The 27,172-nt window shown below is 44.6% G+C and overlaps 1 protein-coding gene across 3 annotated transcripts in view; it reads left to right on the top strand.

The window, feature by feature from the left end:
* The first annotated feature begins 1,090 nt into the window (after positions 1-1,090).
* The window catches only part of rcan3 (regulator of calcineurin 3), a 65,561-nt gene continuing 39,479 nt past the window's right edge, over positions 1,091-27,172 (top strand). For all 3 annotated transcript variants that reach the window (XM_056295497.1, XM_056295494.1, XM_056295493.1), the window contains exon 1: positions 1,091-1,306. In XM_056295497.1, coding sequence (XP_056151472.1) covers positions 1,091-1,306 — 216 coding nt within the window. The remainder of the gene's footprint in view (positions 1,307-27,172) is intronic.

Below are 27,172 nucleotides of genomic sequence, written 5' to 3'. Positions count from 1 at the left end.
GATTTTAATACGTCACAGTCTCTGAGGCCAGATCAAAATCAATGCAGTATAATCGTGTTATTAGGAAAAGTGTTTTTAGATAAATGTCTTACTTCAAAATATTTTGATAAATAAGGAAAAACGTGACTGTTAGCTAAATCGACCACCAGATGTCACTAAATCCCCAATACACTGTTGTGAACGTGTTCGTGTTAAGGCAAACTCAAGGTCTCGTTGAAAAGAATGAATAAGACACGCCTTATAGAACACGTCAAAAATACACCGAAAACACAAATTGAACAACACTCAATATTACAAGTGCTTACTCAGATTTAATCTCTAAAAGCCCTTATGTCTAACCAAATAATATCACTTATTTGTATGTACAAGTCTGTTCCTCACATTATAGATCTGATTTGAATCTAAAGCCAAACCGATGGCCTTAAAACGAATGTTGTCCAGTCAGAGTAATCACTAATACATCCTTCCTATTAGGCCCCATCAAAGAATCAGTGTGATGATGTTTCATCAAATTTCTCTTAATGACTACTGCTGTTTTCTCAATCACCTATTCTGGTGTGTTGTTCATCAGTTAATTTGTGGTCCGAATTCAACCACAAAAGTCAAAGGGAAATTGTTGTATCATCAAAGCGGATTAAAGACAGGATGAAACATAGCTCAGTCAATGTTTAATTTTTTTCTCTTGCCATTATCACCTTCATTCCCTCTGCTCGTTCTAAGCTTTGTCATCCTTTCACTCTCATTCACTTCTCTTGCCTAAGTCCTGCTAACCCCTTTCTCTATTTCCCTTTGTCTCTTCTCTCAATCCTGCAGCACCTCTCCAAACTTGCCTGTGCAGTATTATCCCTACTCTTATATCACACTGCAAATGTGAACATTAGCTTGCCCCTGTGTCCACCATAACTCTCCCAACTAGCTCCTAGTTTGAACATTTCATTAACCTTATCCTATTTGGAGCGCCCCCGTCCTACATATACAGCCAGGCTGACCAGTTTATGCTCCAGTGTCCAGTCCCCGCATACCCAGTCTGGTCTTTCCCAGCTTCTGTGGGTCCCAAGACCGTCTACCCATAACCTCCTAAAAGCTTACGATGCTGCGCGAGAGCTCCAAGGCCTGGAGTAATGGCTCAGAGGCCTACAGCAGTGACCCCGAAGAAGAGGAGGAGGGGGAGGAGGAAGAGGGCATGGTATTTGGGGAGCATGATGAGAAAGCCGTAATGGAGGAGATGATGGATCTCAGTGACCTTCCCATGGCCTTGTTCGCCTGCAGTGTCCATGAGGCTGTGTTCGAGGAGGACATACACCGGGTGAGAGGGAGGACAGTTGCTTCCAGGTTGAATTAGGGCAGTTGTTGTACAGGGGTTTCTTTTTTTATGTGTGTATGTTTGTATGTGTGTGTGTGTGTGTGTGTGTGTGTGTGTGTGTGTGTGTGTGTGTGTGTGTGTGTGTGTGTGCGTGTGCGTGTGCGTGTGCGTGTGTGTGTGCTGTCAACATGTCACTGCAAGTTTACAGGACTACTAATAGTAGCATTATGTCATCAGCAGTTGCCTTTCTGTACAAATGTATTAATGGTGTCACCCTGTGCTGGTGATGCTTTAGCCCCACTCAGCTCAGGCACACACAAAAACACATACATCTGGTACTTGGAGGTTCATTTGACACTGTGATGCCAGAACGTGTCCCATGCTGGGCAGCGATTTTTATATGAGTCACGCTAAATTATGTGCCATACTCAGTCACCTCCAGCCTTGATCAATGTGCTCATGCATATCATTCAGCCATCATCATTAGCTGCGTGTTATTTATGCACGCTGGTGTGCATAAATAGATGTGGAAAAGAAGTCTCATACATGCAGACAAGCACAAATAAAAAAAACATGTGCATACAGCCATTCAGATGTAGACTGCCTGCAGATCAATTTATGCAAACACACACACACACACACACACACTTAACGTGTGCCACATTTAAGCTGGTCAGTTGTGTTGAGTCTGAACTTGGATTGGTCCAAGGATGTGCTGATTGCCTCTGTCACAGCTCTATCTGTCTCTCTATAGTGGGGACACTTGGAATTACTTGGATCTTGTTAGCTAAAGGAAGAACAAAGAAAATACTTTTAATTTTCTGCTCCTCTAATCCAATTATGCTTCCTACCATCCTTCTATGCCTCCAGCTGGCACGCTGTGCATCGCTCTCCCCCTCTCTGTCTTTCTCACTGTTTCTCGTGGATACCACATCTCCCCCAGCTCTATCCATCACCCTCTCAACTTTATCCTCGAAACTTTGTCCATTTATCACTCCACTCTATCTCTCAACACCATCCAACCCAGACATCCCGACACTACATCTTTGCCCCCCCCCCGTATGCACTTGCTCTGACTGTCAGCTTCTGTCTTCTCCTCTCAGTTGTTTTTACCCTCGTCTTTCCTTTTCTTTTTTTTTACCCCCTCCAGTGCAAAATGCACAGGAATGCAAAGCAGAGGGGCTAAAATTGGCACACGTAAAATCCGTTTAAATAAATCACTCCCGCTTTGTGTTTTTGCTGTTTGTACACCCGTCGCTCCCAGCATGGGAGTCCACCCCCTATTCCCTGCCTTTCGATTTGCCTCCTCACTTCATTATGATTCACACTACAGCTTTTAAGTGGAAATGCCACCCACTCACCATTCAGTCAGAGCATGTCGTAGATTGTTTCCCATATGGTTCAATTAAATTAGCCGCTCTAAAAATAGAACTTTTTTGACATTTGTGTTATACTTTCAAAAATGTCACTAATTTTACAAGGTTACTTGCGATATTTGCAAAGCCTCCACGGAGGTCTATGCTTGTTTTTGACTTACAGTTATGTAATTTTGACAAGTTTGCACAAACACACACACACACACACACACACACACACACACATATTTTTTTTTTATTGGAAGATAGCAAAATGTGAGCATGAGGTCATAGAAAATCTCCTCACTGTAGCAAATTGCCATCTCTGAACTCAGTGCTGACATCCATAATGAAGAATGGGGACATGGCAACCTACATATTTGTGTCTTTGGGCTCTTGGCTCACTCCCAACACCAACATTACCTTCCATTTGTGTTGTAAAAGGCCTGCGTACAGGAGGAGGATGGGCTTTTTCTGTAACCACACAGTGTCCTTAGTGAGAAAAAAGGGGGAGAGCGTCAGCGTTACAGAGATGTACTTCATATTTTTGAGAAGCTCTTTAAGAGTGGACTGTAGTGGAAAGAAAAGAAATCCCAGTGGCACACTTTTTCATTCGCCTGCAGTATTTTGCTCTCCTGGCGAGCTTTTTCGCCAACATGGCGACAGGCCCTGAAAGAGATTATCTATTTCTAGAGAAAGTTCAGCTAAGGTCTTCTCATGTCGGCCTGCCGCCTCATTGAACAATAAAATCTCTCTTTCATTTACTACTTCTGTAAGTCAGTGGTCTGTCACAATGATTAGCTGTCCCAAATTCGTTGCCGTTGTTATCGCACCAGCACTTTGTGACTGGATTTGTACAGGCCGCCCGACAGGGAAGGGGGTGTCAAGTATCGTTTATGTATTAAACATTATGTAAGATGAACAAAGCTGGGGCTAATGCAGCCCATAGTTTTAACGCAAGTCATCTATTATCTGTTATCTACAGGAAAAGAGAAGGTTTATATTAAGAGAGTGAGAGAGAGAAGGTGAGACTTGGAGAGAAAAAGAAGAGGCAAAAGCTTTTGATTATGGTGGTAAAGAGAAAGGTCATGGATGACACCTAATAGCAGATAGCAGGCCTTAATCAGCACAGAACAAGGCTTTCATTGCCTATGAGGGCCGTTCTTCTTATTTTAGGACAAAGCTTTGTCCACCATGACTACTGTAGTGCAATCAAACAAGCCTTGCAGTGCAGTCAACCTGCTTTAACCACTGACGGTGTTTTCAAGGTGCTATTGCTTTTGGCCTGTATTCTTACTGTGAAAATTAGGTGTACTATAAAATATCAATTGAACAATACGCTAGCTGCTTCCAAGATTGCTCACCACATGCACAGACACACACACACACAACCCATAGCAAGTGAGTAGGTATGACTGCTATGTTTGCCCCACTTCTGCCTAATGTGTTTGATATTATGACTCACATCTATCTGGTGATAAAGTATGACACTCTTCCCCCTGAGAAGTCTAAAGGTAGTGTAATTGAAAATGTAGAATGTGAGATGTGACGTGTGTCTGCACATTGATGAGCATGAATTTGTGAGGAAAACGTGTGCATTTTGTTTTTGCATACGCCAGTGCTTATGCATGCATGTTTGTGTGTTAGCGCATGTTTGCACGTGTCAGACTATAGGCTATTTTTGGGTGATGGTCCCAGGGGTTGAAAGTGAGCGAGAGGGTGCTTGGCAGGCTGAAGGTCAGCCATGATGCATTACAGAGTGAGTGTGCGCCTCTGGCCCTAGCTCCCGCTGCTGCCTGGATATTATTCTGGTACACTGACTAGGGTTTGTCTCACCTGCCTGTCTTGCACACTTTGTCTCCTTTTAATTTGTCAAGTAGAGGGAAATGGAGAGAAATTGAAGGCAAGCAAACAAAACCCCCCGTAGTATTTGGGTAATGGAACTATGTGGACACTCGGCACTATTTTCCACATGTGACAAGAGGTTTATTTTTTTCATTAATAATGAAGATCAGCTAACTTTCTCTCATGTTCTTTTTATTTTTTATTTTTTATCTAAATCTCATCAGTCTATTGCATTTATATACACGGATCAGCCAAAACATTAAAACTACTGACAGGTAAGTTAATAACATTGATTATCTTCTTACAACGGCACCTGTCGAGAGGTGGGTTATATTAGCCAGCAAGTGAAAAGTCTTGAAGTTGATGTGTTGGAAGCAGGAAAATGGGCAAGCATAAGGATCTGGGCGGCTTTGACAAGGGTCAAATTGAGATGGCTAGACGACTGGGTCGGAGCATCTTCAAAATGTTCCAGGTATGTAGTGGTCAGTGCCGAACAAAAGTGGTCCAAGGTAGGACAACCACTGAAGCGGTGACAAGATCATGGGTGCCCAAAGGTCATTGATGCTCATGGGAAGCAAAGGCCGTCTGGCCTGATCCCTCAGAAGAGCTACTATAGCTCAAATTGCTGAAAAAGTTAATGCTGGCTATGATAGACAGGTGTCAGAAAACAGTGCATCGCAGCTTGCTGCATATGGGGCTGTGTAGCCACAGACCAGTCAGAGTGCCCATGATGATCCCTGTCCACCACCGAAATCGCCTACAATGGGGCACGAGCATCAGAACTGGACCATGAAGCAATGGGATAAGAGGGCCTGGTCTGATGAATCATGTTTTCTTTTACATCATGTGGATGGCTCGGTGCTTGTGCGTTGTTTACCAAGGGAAGAGATTGCACCAGGATACACTATGGAAAGAAGGCAATCCAGTGGAGGCAGTGTGATGCTCTGGGCAATGTTCTGCTGGGAAACCTTGGGCCCTTGCATTCATGTGGATGTTACTTTGACACGTGCCACCTACCTAAACATCACTGCGGACCAGATACACCCTTTCATGGCAATGGTATTCCTTGATGGCAGTGTCCTCTTTCAGCAGGATAATGTACCCTGCCACACTGAAAATATTCTTCTGGAATGGTTTGAGGAACATTATGAAAAGTTCAAGGTATTGCCTGGCCTCCAAATTCCCCAGATCTCAATCCAATCGAGCATCTGTGGGATGTGCTGGAAAATCAAGTCCCGATCCATGAAAGCCCCACCTTGCAATTTACAGGACTTAAAGGATCTGCTGCTAACATCTTGGTGCCAGATACATGCAGGACAACTTAGGAGGACTTGTGGAGTCCATGCCTTGACAGGTCAGTGCTGTTTTGATGGCACAAGGGGGACCTACACAATATTAGACAGGTGCCTTTATGCATGCTCAATAATCCAGTTAAGGAAATCACAGAAAGTTGAATCAGTTCATCTCGACACAACATCTATTGAGAGAAACGTTTCATCACTCATCTAAGTGACATCTTCAGTCTAAACTGACTGCAGGTATTCCCACCCTTATAAACAATACAGCGGCATAGCGACCGAAACCATCGACTGGTTTCATATGCAAATTGCCATGACCATTAATTAGAGTTACAATGGCCATGTGCACTATTCACAGAAGCTTCGGCAATAGTTGCAATCACAACATTATAAGATGGCGACGGATGTACTGTTAGCCCCCCCACTTCAAGGATGGTCCTTCCCTCTTCACATAGATGGCCTCTTTGACTCCCCATTCAAACCAGCGTTCCTCCCTATCAAGGATGTGCACATCCTCATCCTTGAAAGAGTGGCCACTGGCCTGTAGATGGGTGTAGACTGCGGAGTCCTGGCCTGACATGTTAGCTCTCCTGTGTTGTGCCAGCGTCTTTTTGGTTTCCCCGATGTACAAGTCATGACAACCCCCCCGGTACTTAACAGTCGACACTATATTGCTCTATTTGTGCCAGGGGACCTGATCCTTGGGGTGGACCAATTTCTGGTGCAGCATGTTTTAGAATTTGAAAGCAACGGAAACGCGGTGTTTGTAAAAGACGCATCTCAACTGTTCCGAAACTTCCATCACATATGGAATCACCACTGGTTTACACTTAGGCAGCTGTCGTCCTTTCCCTCTCTTCGATTGGCTGGTGCATTGTTTGGGCATCTTGCTGTCTTTGACATAGGCCTAGTTAGGATAACCACACTTAACCAGGGCCTATTTAATGTGGGATTTCTTCCCCGGCCACTGTGTCGGTGGGGATGTTGTCAGCTTGATGATACAGCGTCTTGATGACTCCTAGTTTATGCTACAGTGGATGATGAAAGTCAAACCTTCAGTACTGATCCGTATGTGTTGATTTATGGTAAACATCAACACTCAAATGTTCCCCATCACCAATTGCAATTTCACAGTCTAAGAAGGCTAACCTGTCTTTTTTCACATCCTCCCTGGTGAACTTGATGTGATTGGCCACAGAGGTAATGTGGTCGGTGAAATGTGGTACGTCCTGAGATCTAATTTTAACACAGGTGCCATCCTCAAATCTGAACCAACGGCTAGGTTGTGTCCCTGGATAAGACATCAGAGCCCTCTTTTCCACCAAACAGACGCCGGCCAAGAACATGGCACAACACACAAGAGCTAACACATCAGGCCAGGACTCCGCAGTCTACACCCATCTACGGGCCACTCTTTCAAGGATGAGGATGTGCACATCCTTGATATGGAAGAATACTGGTTTGAATGGGGAGTCAAAGAGGACATCTATGTGAAGAGGGAATGACCATACCTGAACTGGGGGAGGGGGAGGGGGAGGGGGGCTAAAAGTACATCTGTCGCCATCTTATAGTGCTGTGATTCCCCAATCCTCTGTGAATAGTACACATGGCCATTGTAACTCTAGTTAATGGCCATGGTTATTTGCATATGAAATCGATCATTGTTTTCAGATGAAATGTTTCTTTCAATAAACGGTGTCCAGATGAAGTGATTCAACTTACTGTGGTTTAAATGTTTTGGCTGATTGGTGTATGTATGTGGCGGCACAGTGGCGCAGTGGTTAGCGCGTTTGCCTCACAGCAAGAAGGTCCTGGGTTCGAGCCCCGGGGTAGTCCAACCCTGGTGGGTCCTCCCGGGTCGTCCTCTGTGTGGAGTTTACATGTTCTCCCCGTGTCTGTGTGGGTTTCCTCCGGGGGCTCCGGTTTCCTCCCACAGTCCAAAGACATGTAAGTCAGGTAGATTGGCAGTACTTAATTGTCCCTAGGAGTGTGTGTGTGTGTGTGTTGGCCCGGCGGCCTGTCCAGGGTGTCTCCCCGCCTGCTGCCCAGTAACTGCTGGAATAGGCTCCTGAGAGCAGGATAAGCGGTAAAGACAATGGATGTATAGTGTATGTAAGTATGGCTGTGTCCATTTCAGTGTCTATACTTGTCTGCCTGCGCTGCATCCTTCACATATTGTAGACTAGGGCATTCACGACTGCTCAATTTTAGTAGTCGTCAACCACTCCCAAAAAGTAGTCGAATAGTCGATTAATCACGGGAGATATATTTTCTTCACTCAATAGCAATGATCAAATTTTGTCAAAAAGGTCTCAAATACAGTGTCTGGGTGGCGTAGCAGTCTAGTCCGTTGCCTACCACCACGGGGATCGCCAATTTGAATCCTCGTGTTACCTCCGGCTTGGTTGGGCGTCCCTACAGACATAACTGGCCGTGTCTATGGGTGGGAAGCCGGATTTGGGTATGTGTCCTGGTCACTGCACACAGCGACCGGCCTACTGGGAGGGGGCTCCTGGTGGCCAGTCGGTCTATGGGTCAGCATAGAATCTAAACATGGATGAGTGTTGATCAGAGTAAAATTAAAGGCTTTTTGAAGGACACTACGTGTTCTGTTCGTGTTTTCAACAGCTGCCATCATTAAAGTCACCAGTTAACATGGTCACTCATTAAACTGAAACACAGGGATAGCGGGCATATTTCATTCTGTAAACACCTTGATTAAACCAGTTTGCCTGGGAGTTAATCATATTTATTTCAATAAAATCAGAGCAACAGAAAGATTGAACTAATTTTTCCAAAGCACACAATCTCATATTTTACCACCTCTAAAAACTTTCTGAATGGGGCAGCGGCAAACAATGGTTATCACATTGAAAACCAGTCATTTGAAAACCAAATGACTGCTTGTTATTTGATGCCTTGTGTTCTGAAACCCACTAGGCAGTCGACCTGGACATTTTACATATTTATGCTCAAAAACCTGTCAGAGACATGTCATCGAAATTTCTCTGGTTTATATTCCCAAAAGTCAAGCCATTGCTGCTGAATTACAACCAAAATGTGCTGTTAAGAGTGCCAGACTGACTCAAACCACACATTGGCTTTGCATTGGCCAAAATTTACCCACAAAGTAGAGTCTTTCAATTTCCGTGTAAATGTAAAGAGCCGTCCATGGTGCTAAGGTAGACGGCAAATGGCAGGCTTGAAATTATGTGTGTGTGTGTGTGCATGCGTGCGTGCGTGCGTGCGTGCGCGCGCGCGCATAAGGTTAATTTGTGTTTTGAATCACCTCACGTATGTTGTATTGTCAAGTGATGGTAATATAATAACCGGCCCATTGGCCTGAAGTGATTAAAATCATAATTTGCTGCATAACTAAAAAGATGAAAAATTACAAAAGCAGATCATTATTATGGAGATATCATTGCTCATATTTTATTTTATTTGACAAAGTTTGATGTACATTGACACAGATGTTAATGTGATCAGGAGGTTTCCTTGGAGAGATTGCCACTACTACTATTAAAGCTATTGCTACTTATACTACTAAAACTATTACTATAACTAAAACGATTACTACTACAATTGACACGATTAATACTAACACTACTACCAATACTATTACTACTAACACTAAAACTCTTAACACTAAAACTATTACTAATGCAATTGAAATTATTACTACTAAAACTCTTAATAACACTAAAACAAACTATTACTAATACAATTGAAAATATTATTACTAACACTACTATTAATACTACTTATAACTAACACTATTACTTACAGTACAACTAAATACTAACTCTCTACTACTTTCGGCTGCTCCCGTTAGGGGTCGCCACAGCGGATCATCCGTTTCCATTTCTTCCTGTCTTCTGCATCTTCCTCTGTCACACCAGCCACCTGCATGTCTTCCCTCACCACATCCATAAACCTCCTCTTTGGCCTTCCTCTTTTCCTCCTCCCTGGCAGCTCCATATTCAGTATCCTTCTCCCAGTATACCCAGCATCTCTCCTCCACACATGTCCAAGCCAATTCAATCTTGCCTCTCTTGCTTTGTCTCCAAACCGTCCAACCTGAGTGGTCCCTCTAATATAATCGTTCCTAATCCTGTCCTCCTTCGTTACTCCCAGTGAAAATCTTAGCATCTTCAACTCTGCCACCTCCAGCTCCACCTCCTGTCTTTTCATCAGTGCCACTGTCTCCAAACACCATATAACATAGCTGGTCTCACAACCATCTTGTAAACCTTCCCTTTAACTCTTGCTGGTACCCTTCTGTCGCAAATCACCCCTGACACTCTTCTCCACCCACTCCACCCTGCCTGCACTCTCTTTTTCACCTCTCTACTGCACTCCCCGTTACTTTGGACAGTTGACCCCAAGTATTTAAACTCAAATGCCTTTGTCACCTCCACTCCTTGCATCCTGACCATTCCACTGTCCTCTCTCTCATTCACGCATAGGTATTCTGTCTTGCTCCTACTGACTTTCATTCCTCTTCTCTCCAATGCATACCTCCACCTCTCCAGGCTCTCCTCAACCTGCACCCTACTCTCACTACAGATCACAATGTCATCCGCGAACATCATCGTCCATGGAGACTCCTGCCTGATCTTGTCCGTCAACCTGTCCATCACCATTGCAAACAAGAAAGGGCTCATAGCCGATCCTTGATGTAATCCCACCTCCACCTTGAACCCATCTGTCATTCCAACCGCACACCTCACCATTGTCACACTTCCCTCATACGTATCCTGCACCACTCCTACATACTTCTCTGCAACTCCTGACTTCCTCATACAATACCACACCTCCTCTCTCGGCACCCTGTCGTATGCTTTCTCTAAATCTACAAAGACAAAATGCAACTCTTTCTGGCCTTCTCTATACTTCTCAATCAACATTCTCAAAGCAAACATCTGTGGTGCTCTTTCGTGGCATGAAACCACACTGCTACATACTGCTACATACAACTAAATACTAACTAACTACTCCTAATTAAGTAAGGACTCCTCCTTTCTTGGCAAAGAAAGAAAGAAGTTATTGGTCCTCTTGGGCATATTCGTTGCCTCTTTCGCCTTTTTGGCCATCTTCTTCTCTTCTTTCTCCTTCTCAGACAAGATTTTCTTCTCCTGCTCTCCCTCGTAGCCAACAGTTTCTGCTCCTTCTTCTCTTTCGTGGCTAACTCCTTGTCCTCCCGACTCTTGTTAGCCTTTGTTTGTTGAGGCTAGTGAGCTGGTACCTGGGAACTGCGATTCCTCCTTCAGGCTAAGCAGAGTAGTCCATCTCAGCTCTGCCTCCTCCCTGCTCTGTTTGAGCAGCCGAACCTCTTCCTGAGCCTGAAGCAGGATGAGCTTAGCCTCCCTGTTTTTTGTCAAGGACACAAGCTTTCTCCATCTGCCACTGGTCGAGATTGCTCCTCAACTCCTTCTTGGCCTGGCAGAGGGCAGCCGTGATCCTTTGCTTGCTTCCCCCCTTTTGTTGAGAAAGCTTGAAAGTGAAGCGCTTGTTCAGTGCCATCTGGACTTCCACTTTCTCTTCAGCAAGAGTTCTTTTAAACTCTTTCTCTTTAAGGAGCGCTTCTCTTTGCAGGAAGGTTATCTGTTGCAGAAGTGAGTCTTTGTCCTGGAGGATAATTTCTTTTTCCTTCTCACAGGTGTTAAGGCTGGCCTCCTTATCATAGAGAGCTTCCTTCAACTTATTAGCATTGAGGAGAAACTCTTCTTTGAGGATCTTGTTCTTGAGCTCAGATTTCTTGTTGTCAAGGGGGAGAGACTTCCTCTCCTCCTGCCACATGTTGCGGCAGATCTCCTTCTCTTTGAGAGTCCTCTGCAAGTACAAGTTTCTGTTCAGGAGCTCCTTCAGGAGCACAGACAAGTTCTCCACCCAGCTTTTCAGTGGTGGGACTTCATCTGGTTTCCCTTCATTGTTGCTCCTCCTTTTGTCTGCTCTGTAACTGTTAAGGATCTCTCCCTCCTTTTGTTTTCTTGCTCTCCTCTATAAACACACTGTAAAATATATCTAAAATTTTGAGGTTACATAAAACTTGATGACTACAACTACATCAAACACAAATCCACTAACTTTGTGCCCCTATCAGCCAGACCTCCAACACTTTGACAGTGGTTATTTTTGTCCGCTGGCATTTGCAAGCCTTTTTTCCGCGTTTATCCACTTCCGTTTTGCTTTGATTCTTCTCGTTCCGGCTTCACATAACAACTGTGCATGAGCATCAGGCAGTATAATCGAATTTCAAAATAAAAGCGCATTTTAAGAAATAAGACGCGATCGTAAACAAATATGTATGAGCACAAAAAAGAGCACTTCTCAAAAATAATAATATAACTCAATTAAAGGTTATGTACAGGGGCTGGGGATATTTTGTGGTGCATCGACCCCAACTGTCAAGCAGCCCAGTGCTCCAGATGGCCAGTTCGCCATTGCCTTAAACTCTGTTTATTTAACATGTCATAACGTGGAAAATTATTGTTCCAACCAAACAAATCTATGTTGGAACCACAGCGCTCCCAGCTTTATTACTACACAGTGCTAAAACCCCAGATGAACGATTCATCTACAACAATGCACAGTTTCGACTAGAGGTTTTGATAGTCAACTATTCTGTGAAACCCCTTCTGTAGACATACTTTCTGAACAAGGGAATGTTTTGTCTATACAGGGCATGGAAAATGTTTAGCTAGAAGTATAAATGTTGATGAACAACTTGATAGTTCTTACAGTTTATTTACTAACAAACCATTGTTGGTATTGACATGCCTCCGGAGTCTAGAAAGCCTGCTGCCTTGTCAATCTGTGTCAGAGAATTATTCATCAGTGCTTAGCACGGAGACTGTCATTCAAACCAAAGCGTACCCATTGTCCTCTGCAGAAAAAGAGTATTGACAGTTGACTGGGTTTTTTTTCCATTGGTGGTGGCTGATGTTTTTTTCTAAGCGTTGGCTGGCTCACAAAAAAAAGTGAAAATCAATAATGCATGTCATGCCTTTTTGGTCTGGTTTATTTTTGTTTCCAGTCTTTTGTCTTTTTTCTTTTCTGTCTTCTATTTGCTCATTACAAGTGCTTTTCTACAACATCCAATGTTTATTCTCTCTCTCTCTCTCTCTCTCTCTCTCTCTCTCTCTCTCTCTCTCTCTCTCTCTCTCTCTCTCTCTCTCTCTCTCTCTCTCTCTCCCTCCCTCTTACTTTTCTCTTTATAGTCTCCATTCATGGCTGTAATTTTTAGTATGGGACCCTAATGCATTAAGCCAACATTATTTTGGGTCCTCATTAATGGATTCTATGCTTGTGTTATTATGTGCAATTAAGCTGGCTTGCGGTTGTTGCCCGAGAGGTTGCTTGTTTAGCTGGGTAATACCTAGAAGCTAAACCATGAGGTGGAGAGGGGAGATGTACCTCCTCCATTTATTTTCCTATTGCTTCTCTTAGCATATGCCAGTCTCCTGCTTTAAAGTTTCGTATTTCATCAAAATATTTCACAATGTCTACACATTTAAGTTGCCGTGAAGACCCTTGGGCCTTTAATGTTTTATTTAAACTGCAGAGCGCTTGAGTTATCCTCCAGTAAAGATTCTTCTCTTCATACAGTAGATGCTGTCATTTGAAAATGGCAATCTTTCTTTCAATCGCTCAGTTCGCTCACCTCAGAAAATGGCACACTTCTTGGAACAATGTGTCGTCTTCGAGGCTGTTGGTGTGTGTGTGTGTGTGTGTGTGTGTGTGTGTGTGTGTGTGTGTGTGTGTGTGTGCGCGCGCGCGCAACAACGCTATTGCAACACACTCCACAGAAGACCTCCAGGACATTCTGGATGCCTTCGCCAAAGCATACAGAGCCCTGGGTCTAGCATTAAGCATCAAGACGACCCAGGTCTTATATGAACCTCCACCTAACCAGCCATCGACCCAGCCAACCATAAAAGTGGACTACAAAATGATTGAAAACGTTGATCACTTCCCATACATTGGCGGCCTTCTGCCCTCAAAAGCTGACATTGACTCTGAGGTCACCCATCGCCTGAGTTGTGCCAGTGGCGCTTATGCCACACTCAGGAAAATAGTCTTTGAAGACTGAGACATAAAGGCCCAAACAAAACTCCTGGTCTACAGAGCTGTTGTTCTTCCCACTCTGCTGCATGGAGCAGGGTCATGGACCACCTACAGCAGGTACCTGAGAGCCCTGGAACAATACTACCAAAAATCCCTACGAAAGATCCTGAGGATCAGCTGGAAGGACAGACACACCAACATCAGCGTTCTGGAAGAAGCCAACATGACTAGCATCACCACCACAATAATGCAGAACCAACTCCGATGGACAGGCCATGTCATCCGCATGTCCAACACACGTCTCCCCAAACAGATCCTGTACCCCCAGCTGAAGGACGGTCAGCGAGCTCCTGACAGGCAAAAGAAACATTTCAAGGACCATATCAAGACCAGTCTGAAGAAATTCAATATCACATCGACTACCTGGGAAAACATTGCACTGGATAGAAGCTTTTGGAATAAATATGTGCAGGAAGGAGCTGCACGTCATGCAATGGAACTCCACTGTGCCACAGAGAAAAAGCGACAGCACCGCAAGGAGAGAGAGGAAAAAGGCTCAACCACCACCACTTTCCCCTGTCCACACTGCACCAAAGGATGTGGATCGTGGATCAGCCTCTACAGCCATCTGAAGACCCACAAGTAGACAACCTAACGGAGAGGACAATCATACACGCTTGAAGTGACTGCTGCTGCTCCTGCTGCTGCTGCTGCTGCTGCTGCTGCTGTGTGCATGTGTGTGTGTGTGTGTGTGTGTGTGCGCGTGTGTTTGAAATGCTGGGTTTTAACGTTATGTCTAACGTTGTCAGACTGCCAGTTAGCTATATCTTAAAATACATTGGTGTCTTCCATGGTGGATGTCATTTGGCTAAGTTAACGTTACTATTTTTAGGTTATGATATTTGGTTAGCAATCTAGCTGTTAGTGTTCAACGCAGGAGTGCAACTGTAGCCTACCTGAAGGACTGCTGATGACTTTGTGTAATGTGTGTGCGTGTGTGTGTGTGTGTGTGTGTGTTACAACAATCTGCCTATAGCCTAAAACAATGCCTATCCCCTCCCCCCTTTTCTCCCCAATTGCACTTGGCCAATGCGCTCTTTGCACAATCATTTCCGCATTCTACCTAATACAGCTTGTGTGTTTCCGGTCTATCGATGGCGCTGTTTTACACCCGTTTTTTGCAGGAGCTCCCAAAGCTTAAAGTAACAGATGTCCACAGAATTTGTCAGAAAACAACACCAACACCATGAAAAGCATCTGATAAATGACTGACAGTAATGTTAAGGTAGTTGCACTAGCAACTCCCTGAATATCCCCAACCATAGCCTACCGTTGACAGACATGCCTGTGTGACCACTTCATTCATCTTGGCAGCTGATTTGGCTCTTGAGACCCGGACCATTTTATAAATGGAAGGCTCAATCAAAAACAAAAACGCCATCAGGTGGTCATAGCTTGCAAATGTATTCACAACAGACACACATCAGGCCATTAATTTAACACTCGATAAAATCATGTACAGTCACCGAAATCATGTTAATTGTAACAAGTATCCTGTCATCTCGTATGTTACCCAAATCAACATTCGGATAGGGTGTTTGTATGTATAGACTATTTTAACCACCAATGCATCACCGTTTTACATATATAGAAACATTGTCAGCGGTCACACAGTATCACTCGTGGATGGAGCACAGGGTTCCCAATGACAAAAGTAAACAAACATAAGGCTACACTGATGACAGGATTTTTATAATTTAATTTATGTCCAATGTTAACGGTTGATGTCAAACAGTTAGCTAACGTTAGACTAACAGTTACACACAACTTGGACCTAAAGTTACCTGGTATGGAATCGGAGCCCGCAAACCACTGTAACCCAAACTCTCGCTGGACACGCAACTCCTGCAATTCCTTTCTCAGGTCTTCAGTTTCTGGACAAGGACATGTTCAGTGCAGACGGTTCAGGGACAGAGCAGTAGTCCTGATCCCTTGTGTTATCGTGTTGCTTCTCAGGAGGAACTGGATCAACGGGCCATTTTGCTCTCTCCCACACACTGCACCGTGGTGTCTCCACAGTAGAGACATTCCATTCAAAGAGCGTCGGTACAGCACCTTTAACAAGCCTTCTTCGACCATCAAGGGTTGTTGGCTCTATGAGCTGATCAGTAGAGAAGTGTCTGCTCCAGACCTTAGTGTAAGAGGTGAAATGATCCCGGCGTATATTTACCATCCACTGTCTTCTCAGGTCAGGATGGATTGGAAAGCCATGGAAACTTAGTATGCCATTAAACTTGGAGCTAGCCGAACAAAGTGGGACACAGCAATGCTCAGAGTATTTATTTTGTTGTTTCTGAAAATGTTCGGTCTTGAACTTTTTTTCTGGGTAGACTCATGATGATGAGCAAACTGTCGTGCTAGCTAGCTAGCTTGGCGCCAGCGCGATGTAAAGAAAGGGAACGGAAACGTACAAGCAGCACTATTTCGAAGCGGAACTACGTCACATAGCCTAGTGCATGTAGCGCATTACCCCACTCCAAGCCGTCCCGGTCTCCATCCCTTCTGATGATCCGGGGAAGGCTGCAGACAGTGAGGAGTTTCGCCAGGGGGATGTAGCGCGTGGGAGGATCGCTATTCCCCCCAGACCCCCCACCGAAGAGGCTCCCCGACCGACCAGAGGAGGAGCTAGTGCAGTGACCAGGACACATACCCACATCCGGCTTCCCACATGCAGACACAGCCAATTGTGTTTGTAGGGACGCTCGACCAAGCCGGAGGCAACACGGGGATCCCGTTGGTAAAACAACGCCTTTCGATGGTCAGTCAAGGTGCCCACACATGTGTTATCTGGCTAAACAGGCAAGCTGTAACCATGGTAACAACAACTGCGTGACAGGGTAACAAACTCAGTGCTTCAGTTCACATTAACTGAGTCGGTCTCGGGTCAGGATCAGAGATAAAACAATTAAAAAAAACCATAATGCCTGTCCGGTTCGGGTCGGGCTCCGGTGGGGTTCGGATACGCGGCCCGAGCAGCACTCTAGTGTGTCTGCATGCCTGTGTGTGCACTGTACCTGTGTGGGATGGAGATCGCCTCGGGGTCCTTCCCTGCCCATTTCTTTTCTTCCTTTTTTCATTTTGCTGGGTCTGCTATCCCAGCAGTGGCGCTGTTATCGTACCGCTGCTAAAGTCCGCCTCATACCCGTCCAAAGATCTGACCTGGATTTGAGGCAGGACAAGCAGTGGAACCATCTGCACGTGTTGCTATTTGCCTTCCTCCATACTCCGCCCTTCCCCTCTGTTCCCGTGACTCTGACACAGCAACGACGGCTCATCTCTCCTCCTAAACCTCTGGACTGGGTCAAAATGCTGAACAGCTGCTGCTGGCTGACCAGCCGAGGATTGTAAACCAAAAACTGCTATTGGCTCCGATGCTTGTTAAGCCATGGTAACAGCGCTGTGAAAAGCACTCTGCCAATAAAGCTATTATCATTACTAGTATTATTATCATCATTATCATTACTATTATTATTGTTATTTTCAAAAACAGGGAATATGCATGCTGTTCTTCATCTTGTCAGCTCATCTGAAAAATGTAGGCTCCTTTAAGGAACAGGTTTTAGCCTCTACAGGAGTGCTGGCAGAGGTTACTCATGTGTCTGTCTGTCGTATTCAGATGATGGCTGGTGTTTGCTTGACCACAGCTCTCCTTCTTCATCCCTTTGTATCCATGCTGCCTTCTACACCTGACAGCGCTCGCGCTCTCTCTCTCTCTCTCTCTCTCTCTCTTTTCACCAGTGTTTATATTTTCTCCTTACCGTCCCCCCCCCCCCCATTCTGCCTCTCCCTCCCGTTCTGTCTCTCTCCTTTTCTGGCTAACCTTTTTCTTTCTCTCTGTCATCTCTATTCCTCTTTTTCTCACCTGCTCCCTTTAACTCTCCAGATACTCTGTTATCCTCCCATCCCTCTGGCTCCCCATGCCTGTACTTGGCTGCCGCTTTAAAAATAGCTTGGCCTAGATTACAGCAGCTGCACTGGCACCAAGGGTTAGTTTGGCAGGGCCAAAAGAGGTACCCTGGTGTAACAAGAGGTTGGCAATAAAGATATAGTGTGTGTGTGTGTGTGTGTGTGTGTGTGCGCGCGCGCGCGTGCATACGCGCGTGCATACAGATGTGTGTACAGATATGGGCACATGGGGAGGATGTACCGCAGCTCCGCTGCTTGTCTGCAGTGGCCAGGTCTGTATGTTTACACTGTCAGTCTTTCCATTCTTTGGCTGATGCATCACACACACACACAAATGTTCCGCAGTCATAATTAGTGTGTCTAAGTACTGTCGAAAAACGTCATCGTGTTGTCGTCACTATTGACGAGTTTCTATTTTAGATCAGCTCTGTCAGTGAAAAAAATGTTTGTGCGCATGAGTTTACGTGAGCGTGGGCACATTAGTTTCTTTTCACGTATGTTACAGATAAATCTGCACGTGCTTGTTTAAGTATTTCTTTTTTTCGTTTTCTTTGTTTGTGTGCCTTTGTGTACATATCCATATTTTTGCTTGTGTGTGTGTGTGTGTGTGTGTGTGTGTGTGTGTGTGTGTGTGTGTGTGTGTGTGTGTGTGTGTGTGTGTGTGTGTTCACATGCATTTTGAGCATGCGTACATGAACTCACCGCGATGATCCACTGCCCTGATTTTGCCTCTGCTGCTCCTCTGCAGAGCTCCAGTTTGGAATACAAATGCCTCCTCATCAGTGGGTTTAAGACGCAGTGTCTCATCCTCTGAGCATGTCACCCCTCTCCGCTGTCTGCCACTGCTTCTCCAGCCCATGCAAAGTACGCCATGCGTCTGGGAGACTGTCAGAAAGATACTGACTTTCCCCCCCTACCAACTAAGTGTCTCATCCATCAATGCACGCTGTATCCATTGTATGAATATTCCCTCATTGATACATATGCAGCAAAAAGGCGGGGTTGAGAGAGGGGAGGGGGGCACCAGCAGACCCAGGGCTGACTCTACACTAATTCTTTCACGATCCAGACCATGCTATTGACTGGTTAGGTTAGTGAGCTTTAATCAGTGGTGAAGCAAATCTAAAGAAAGATCTGTTGTTTGTTTATTTGTTGTTGAATTTTCCCCCTTTTTCACCCTAATTGTAGCCGGCCAATTACCCCACTCTTCCGAGCCGTCCCGGTCGCTGCTCCACCCCCTCTGCCGATCCGGGGAGGGCTGCAGACTACCACATGCCTCCTCCGATACATGTGAAGTCGCCAGCCGCTTCTTTTCACCTGACAGTGAGGAGTTTCGCCAGGGGGGACGTAGCGCTTCGGAGGACCACGCTATCACCCCCCCCCCCGTGCCTATAGTCCCCGGGTCCTATAGGACCCTTTCGAAAAAAAAGGGTCCCATATTCCCCGTTTTCCCCTAAAAAGGTCCTATAATCCCCGTTGCAATAGACACCGGGGAACATAGGACCCTCTTTTGGAAAAAGGGTCCTATATTCCCCGCTGTTTCCAGGGGAACATAGGACCTTTTTCCAAATAAAGGGTCCTATATTCCCCGCTATTGCCAATCGAGGAACAAACCGGGGAACTTAGAACCCTTTTTGCAAATTATTTCCTTAACGGGTCCAAAATAATCAAAACTGGGGTCATGGCTGAGATGTAGGCTACGACAATCTATTCCTCCGCTGATTAAATTAGGCCGTATTACCATTGTTGGCTGTTGTATATCGCAGGCCACCTTGAGTGCGTATCCAAATTCGGCCTATAGAGGAGGCTGTAATTTGTTTTATTGTTATTTCTTACCAATATTTACTGCAGTAGCCCTAGTTAGTTGGCTCTCCGGCTCAGCATGGACAGTCGGCAATCAACGCAAGTTTGTCTTGCAGTAGGCCCGCCTACCAGTATAACCAGTAGCCATCGCCACCTACGCTCAAAGTTCAATTTGCACAGCACTGGACACTTCTGCCACTTTCTTGTTACTTTGCAGTTCGTTTTCCATATTAAATCACTTGGCAGACGTTCTTTCAAAAAGACTTTAATGATGAACTTTTTAGGCAGAGAACTTAGACCAGGACTTGGGAATTTAGGACCAGCACAAAGTATCCATCAACGGGGGCCGCCTACCTTACACAATAGGCTAATTGCCTAATAATAATAATATGTGCTTCTCAAAAAACTAAAGGCTTGTGGAGGTGCGAAATCAAAAACATGAATCAAAGACGAACATCAAAGGATGTAAGGTAACACTCACCAAATGGTAAAAAAATAACAGAGGTAGTCCTCTATTTCACCATTTTATTGTTTGGCATCAGTCATTAAGGTTTCTGAAGAAGACCACCCGGCCAAGTTAATGACTGATGCCAAACAATGAAATGGTAAAATAGAGAATTGTGTCTTTTTTTTCATTTGATGAGTGCTACCTTACATCCTTTGATGTTCTTCTTTAATAATAATAATAATAATAATAGTAATAGTAATAATATCAATAATAATAATAAGAAATAATACATAATAATAATAATAATTACAGCCTAATAATAATAATGATAATAATAATAATAATAGCCTAATTATAAAAGAGGCCTAATAACAAATAACAATTACAGGCATAATACTATCAATAGTAATGCTGATAATAGGCTATTAATAACAAAATGCTTCTAGTAAAAGCTTGGCTGAAAAAGGGTTGGTCTGTGGCAGAAGCCCCCCAGAAAAGGCATGGTCTAAAACAAAAATCTCCAAGGCCTAACTAGGCTAACGTTAAGGCTTTTTTCTTCTTCAAAAAATCAAAATGAGTAGTCCTAGTCCATTAGGCTACTCAACAAAGATGGGCTAAAACCCTGGATTTGACGTTGCCGATGCTGCAGGACCCTTTGCGCATTATAGATCCTTCTGATTGGGACTGTTGGCTCCCTCGCAACTTCTGCAACCACCCCCTGTCGGAATTCTGCACGGTGCACCATTTCTCCGTCAGGGGGATGCACGTGTTCCCCAACATCGTGCACAATAATGTTAGCATCCACGTCCTCCGCTTCAAATCTATTTGTGATCAGTGGCACTCTACAGTTCCACCTCCAGCACCTCCATCTAATGGTGTCTTGATTGGTGCGGTGCTTCTGATATCTGAAGTTCTCATGTACCAACACTTTGCCCCCTCAATCATCATCCATAACTATCGCCATTGTTTGTCTTCTTGTAGGCTAGTAAGCACATGACAGTGAGTCCACGAGTTATTATCACCGATAACAACCGATTGTTGCAAACTGTTGCAAGTTGGCGGGCGGTTTAGACATTGGTGAATTTTGATCATGTGGTTTAGAACGCCAGGAAACTTGCGTGCAGATGACCACACATCCACGACAAGTCTTAAATATTTCCAAACTCGAAATCATGTGTGCATTTGGCTATTTATAAATTATTTTTCGAGCAATATGTGTTTTGTGATTCAGCTTTAGCGTTGTTGATTAGCCTTTCATTCATATTTTGTCAAAAAGGCGTATTCATTAGCCTAGGCCTATGTCCCGTTATTTCTGTAGCATACAGCATCTTAGAATCTTAAGAGACCAGGCAGATATTGTTATTATTTTATTGTTATTACCATGCTATATTAGCCTACTTTATAATTATAAATATTTCAATTATCCAATTTTTAGCATTTCTAATATAAGGCTATATTGTTATTATTATTATTATTATTATTATCATCATCATCATCATCATCATCATTATTATTATTATTATTAGGCTATTATTATCATTATTATTGTCATTATTATTATGTTATTATTATTATCATTACAATTATGATGCTTAAAGGGCCTTACTGAGCAGATGGTTTCTATCTAATATCTGTCAGATGCTTTTCCCAATAAGCTGGTGTGGTTATGATGGGAACGACGGCTTTCTAGGGAACATAGAAGAAGTGGGTCGGAATTGGCCTATTGTGGGTATCAGCCAGCTTTTGCAGGAGTCTATCCCTGGTACAATGCGCTAGACCTCTGGGAGATGGACTGCTAAGGACGGAACACAACACCTATCCTCAGCTCCCAGCACTTCTCGCACAATGTGCTACTCATACGCTGAGTTGGCGGCACCCGGGATCGAACTCACGACCTTGCGATCCATAGGCGAGAGCTCTACCGACTGAGCTACGCCCGGGTACAATTGCCCAAGGAACACAGGCATACTATATTACATTCAGACACAGACGAGCCAGCTCACCTACTCGGCGAGGCGCATTTTCCTCGATAAGTGACACATTTCGCGCATAAATATCAGAGAACTACCGGGGTGGGTTATGCGCCCAAATATAGGCTATAGCCTAATAAATTGAAATTGGTGTAGTGTCGAAAGTTTCCACATACTTTAGCCAACCTGGACTTTGTGAATTCGTTTTTGTGATATAAAAATAGAAATCGTATGATTCATTGTCTTCTTAATAATCTGCCCTAAATAATGCATTATTGAAAATGCCCTTTTTGCGCCAAACAGCGTCAAACCTGCTGACCGGGGAACATAGGACCTTTCTTTATAAATAGGGTCCTATGTTCCCCGGGTGCCCTAGGGGAACATAGGACCCTTTTTATAAAGAAAGGTCCTATGTTCCCCTGCACATACAAAACGGGGAACATAGGACCCTTTTGGGGAAAAGTGGGGAATATAGGGCCCTCTGTATACAAAAAGGTCCGATATTCCCCGGTCTCATACAAAACGGGGAACATAGGACCCGGGGACTATAGGACCCGGGGACTATAGGGAGGACCCCGTTCCCTCTCGAGCAGGCGCCTCGACCGACCAGAGGAGGCGATAGTGCAGCGACCAGGACACATACCCACATCCGGCTTCCCATCTGCAGACACGGCCAATTGTGTCCGTAGGGACGCCCGTTCAAGCCGGAGGTAACACAGGGACTCGAACCAACGGACGTCCTCGCTTGTATATTTTTGTCATGGCGTGATGTCAGCCATGCTGGCTTTTACGTATATATTTGGCTGCCTCCACAGTGAAACTAATATATGTGAGACAAGATAACTCTGTAATACTAACACACAGAGTGATAGATTCCCTTTCCTGCTGCAACGGAAAACATCAGGGTGGGCCCTGTAATAAATAATGTAATAAATAATGTAAGCATACATACACTGCACACATGGCTTCCGAATTTGGCCCAAGTAGTATTTGATAAGACGTTGTGCCATCCTACTGAACTAATGCATCATCAGTTGTTGCATAAAAGCTCTTCTTCCCTGCACAAATGTCATGTTGGCATGAAGACAAAACCATGATGGATCGCTGAAGTTAACCGTCTTAACGTAGTCTGCCTAAAGGTAGTGAAATGGGTGTAAGTATGTAAGAAGAATGTAATCTTCCGTGTGTCAGCTCTTATCTTAAACGGATATACAGCAGAGCGTTTTGTGAGGTGAAACTGCAAATGCATATCAGCAGAGTTTTTTTAAATACGTATTCGGGGCATGATGACTGAGAACACTAACAGAGAGAATTGTGAATGAGGAGGAGGAGTAGGAGGAGAGCTGCAGAACTGGGCCAGGGAGGAGGAGAAAGTGCTTCATCATCCACAGCAATCCATCCTACTTATCGGCCGAGGAGTGCATCCACATTGTGCTTTGATCGTCAAATGCATTTCAACGCCATTGATGCCGACAGTCGATGCTATAGAATAAAAACACCAGACTGAACTGGATTAGAGCGGACCACGTCACAAATGGCTAGATTATATTGGTCACGGATAGGCTGCCTAAAACTGATTACTTTAGACAGGAGCGGCACAGGGGGAAAATAGACTTTCCATTTCAGCAGATACGACAAGACAGAGGACTAGACTAGACTAGACTAGACCATAATATTTGATAATTGACGTAAGGATTGGGATAGGGTTAAAAGTAGGCTAAATGAGGGGGCGTCCGGGTAGCGTGGCGGTCTATTCCGTTGCCTACCAACACGGGGATCGCCGGCTCGAATCCCCGTGTTACCTCCGGCTTGGTCGAGCGTCCCTGCAGACACAATTGGCTGTGTCTGCGGGTGGGAAGTCGGATGTGGGTATGTGTCGCTGCACTGGCGCCTCCTCTGGTTGGTCGGGGTGCCTCTTCGGGGGGGGGGGATAACGTGATCCTACCTCGCGCTACACTCCCTGGCGAAACTCCTCACTGTCAGGTGTAAAGAAGCTGCTGGCGACTCCACATGTATCGGAGGTGGCATGTGGTAGTCTGCAGCCCTCCCCGGCTCGGGGAATAGAGTAATTGGCCAACTACTATCTGGGAGAAAAAAACAGGGGGGGTTGTAGGAGTAATTCTGTCGAACAATATCGTCCGACTTTCTGTAATGCAGGAGCGACCAAGAATAGAATAAATTCCACCAAAAACGTCCATCCAAACATTCCCAAAGTCTTGTTGTTGGCAGCTTTGTAATTAAAACTGATGTTACGGCGGATACTGTATACTCCGGTGTCTGATATTTAGTTCATGTGACATTTAGAGCCAAGTTGTTCCAGACTGAGAATGACACTAAGACTGTCTGACTGATCGGCCGGTTGTCTGGCTACAGAATGTCACAAGCATCTTCATATCCTCATATCTCGCTCGTGTTCTCCGACTGTTCGACGTGTGCCATGCACAACGCCAGACGCAGGCGGACATAAATAGCCCTCCCCGCCTCCAGCCTTAATATTAATGGCTTAGAGGACTTATTGTCTCAGCTGGCCCGACAATTATTTAGAAATGATAGTGCGTGAGAGTGAGGGAAAGAGTGAGCGATGATCTAAATAAAGCAAGGAAGAGGTGATCTTTGAGGATATTACGCAATAACATATGTTTTATAATGGTCTTCAGTGGAAATACTCATTGTGTCAGCGTGGTTCAAAACAAGCGATATATGGCAGCTGTGCGTCAGTCAATTAGGTGAACGACTTAACTGCCAACAGGCAGCTAGACTGCAACCTCTCTCCTTTTAATATGCCGGCCCATTCAAAGTAGGAATGCTTAGAAGTTTTATGAAGGTTTTCATGTCATAGGTCACCTCAGGGCCTAATTCAACCAAAACATCTGTGCTGGAAATAGCTCTGCCCTGATTCCCCACCTATCTCCGTTAAATACACCTACCATCTACCATCAATCTATCTATATCTACATATACAGTGCATCCGGAAAGTATTCACACCCCTTCACTTTCCCCACATTTTGTTATGTTACAGCCTTATTCCAAAATGGATTAAATCCCTTTTTTTCTCATCAATCTACATACAATACCCCATAATGACAAAGTGAAAAAGGTTTTGTAGAAATTTTTGCAAATTTATTAAAATAAAAAACTGAAATATTGCATGGACATACGTATTCACACCCTTTGCTATGACACTCAAAATTGAGCTCAGGTTCATCCTGTTTCCACTGATCATCCTTGAGATGTTTCTATACATCTTGATTGAAGTCCACATGTAGTAAATTCAACTGATTGAATATGATTTGGAAAGGCACACACCTGTCTATATAAGGTCCCACTGTTGACAGTGCATGTCAGAGCAGAAACCAAGCCATGAAGTCAAAGGCTTGGTTTCACAGACGGGATTGTATCGAGGCACAGATCAGGGGAAGGGTACAAAAAAATGTTTACAGCTTTGAAGGTCCCGAAGAGCACAGTGGTCTCCATCATTCGTAAATGGAAGAAGTTTGGATCCACCAGGACTCTTCCTAGAGCTGGTCGCCCAGCCAAACTGAGCAATCGGGGGAGAAGGGCCTTGCTCAGGGAGGTGACCAAGAACCCGATGGTCACTCTGACAGAGCTCCAGCGTTCCTCTGTGGAGATGGGAGAACCTTCCAGAAGGACAACCATCTCTGCAGCACTCCACCAATCAGGCCTTTATGGTAGAGTGGCCAGACAGAAGCCTCTGCTCAGTAAAAAGCACATGACAGCCTGCTTGGAGTTTGCCAGAAAGCACCTAAAGGACTCTCAGACCATGAGAAACAAGATTCTCTGGTCTGATGAAACCAAGATTGAACTCTTTGGCCTGAATGCCAAACATCACGTCTGGAGGAAACCAGGCACCTCTCATCACCTTGCTAATACCATCCCTACAGTGAAGCATGGTGGTGGCAGCATCATGCTGTGGGGATGTTTTTCAGTGGCAGGAACTGGGAGACTAGTCAGGGTCGAGGGAAAGATGAATGCAGCAAAGTACAGAGAGATCCTTGATGAAAACCTGCTCCAGAGCGCTCAGGACCTCAGACTGGGGCGAAGGTTTACCTTTCAACATGACAACGACCCTAAGCACACAGCCAAGACAACAAATGAGTGGCTTTGGGACAAGTCTGATAATGTCCTTGAGTGGCCCAGCCAGAGCCGAGACTTGAACTCCATTGAACATCCCTGGAAAGACCTGAAAATAGCTGTGCAGCGACGCTCCCCATCTAACCTTACAGAGCTCGAGAGGATCTACAGAGAAGAATGGGAGAAATACCCCAAATATAGGTGTGCCAAGCTTGTAGCTTTGTACCCAAGAAGACTTGAGGCTGAAATCGCTGCCAAGGGTGCCTCAACCAAGTACTGAGTAAAGGGTGTGAATACTTATGTACATGCAATATTTCAGTTTTTTATTTTTAATAAATTTGCAAAAATTTCTACAAAACCTTTTTCGCTTTGTCATTATGGGGTATTGTGTTTAGATTGACGAGGGAAAAAAAGGAATTTAATCCATTTTGGAATAAGGCTGTAACGTAACAAAATGCGGGGAAAGTGAAGGGGTGTGAATACTTTCCGGATGCACTGTTTATTGGGGCAGAAGGGTGGCCCAGTGGTTAGCATTGTTGCCTCACAGCAAGAAGATCCTGGGTTTGAACCCCAGGTCACCCCAGGTCCTTTCTGTGTGGCGTTTTCATGATCTCCCCGTGTCTGCGTGGGTTTCCTCCGGGTGCTCCGATTTCCTCCCACCATCAAAAGGACATGCATGTTAGGGTTAATACTCCTGTCTGTGCCCCTGAGGAAAGCAATGGAAAGGACTGGAGTTGGTCCCCGGGTGCTGCAGCTGCCCACTGCTCCTATACAATAGGATGAGTTAAATGCAGAGAACAAACTCGTTGTAAGAATACAATGTTAAATAAAGTTTCTTCTATGTAGATTACACACGATACGCATATTATGTTATGTTCTTGTCATTTGTTTCATTATACAATGTGCAGAAAGATACGGCTTTCGCATTGAACAATATAAACATGCTTCTCAGTTACTGAAACCTACTGTATATGCTGCACCTTTTCAAGGCAGTTCTAACCCCTCGGGGTACAGCTTGTGAC

Source organism: Lampris incognitus, chromosome 16, assembly GCF_029633865.1.
Source record: "Lampris incognitus isolate fLamInc1 chromosome 16, fLamInc1.hap2, whole genome shotgun sequence".
NCBI classification, from domain to species: domain Eukaryota; kingdom Metazoa; phylum Chordata; class Actinopteri; order Lampriformes; family Lampridae; genus Lampris; species Lampris incognitus.
Note: the sequence above shows the minus strand (reverse complement) of the source record. Positions and strands in the feature narration are given on the sequence as shown.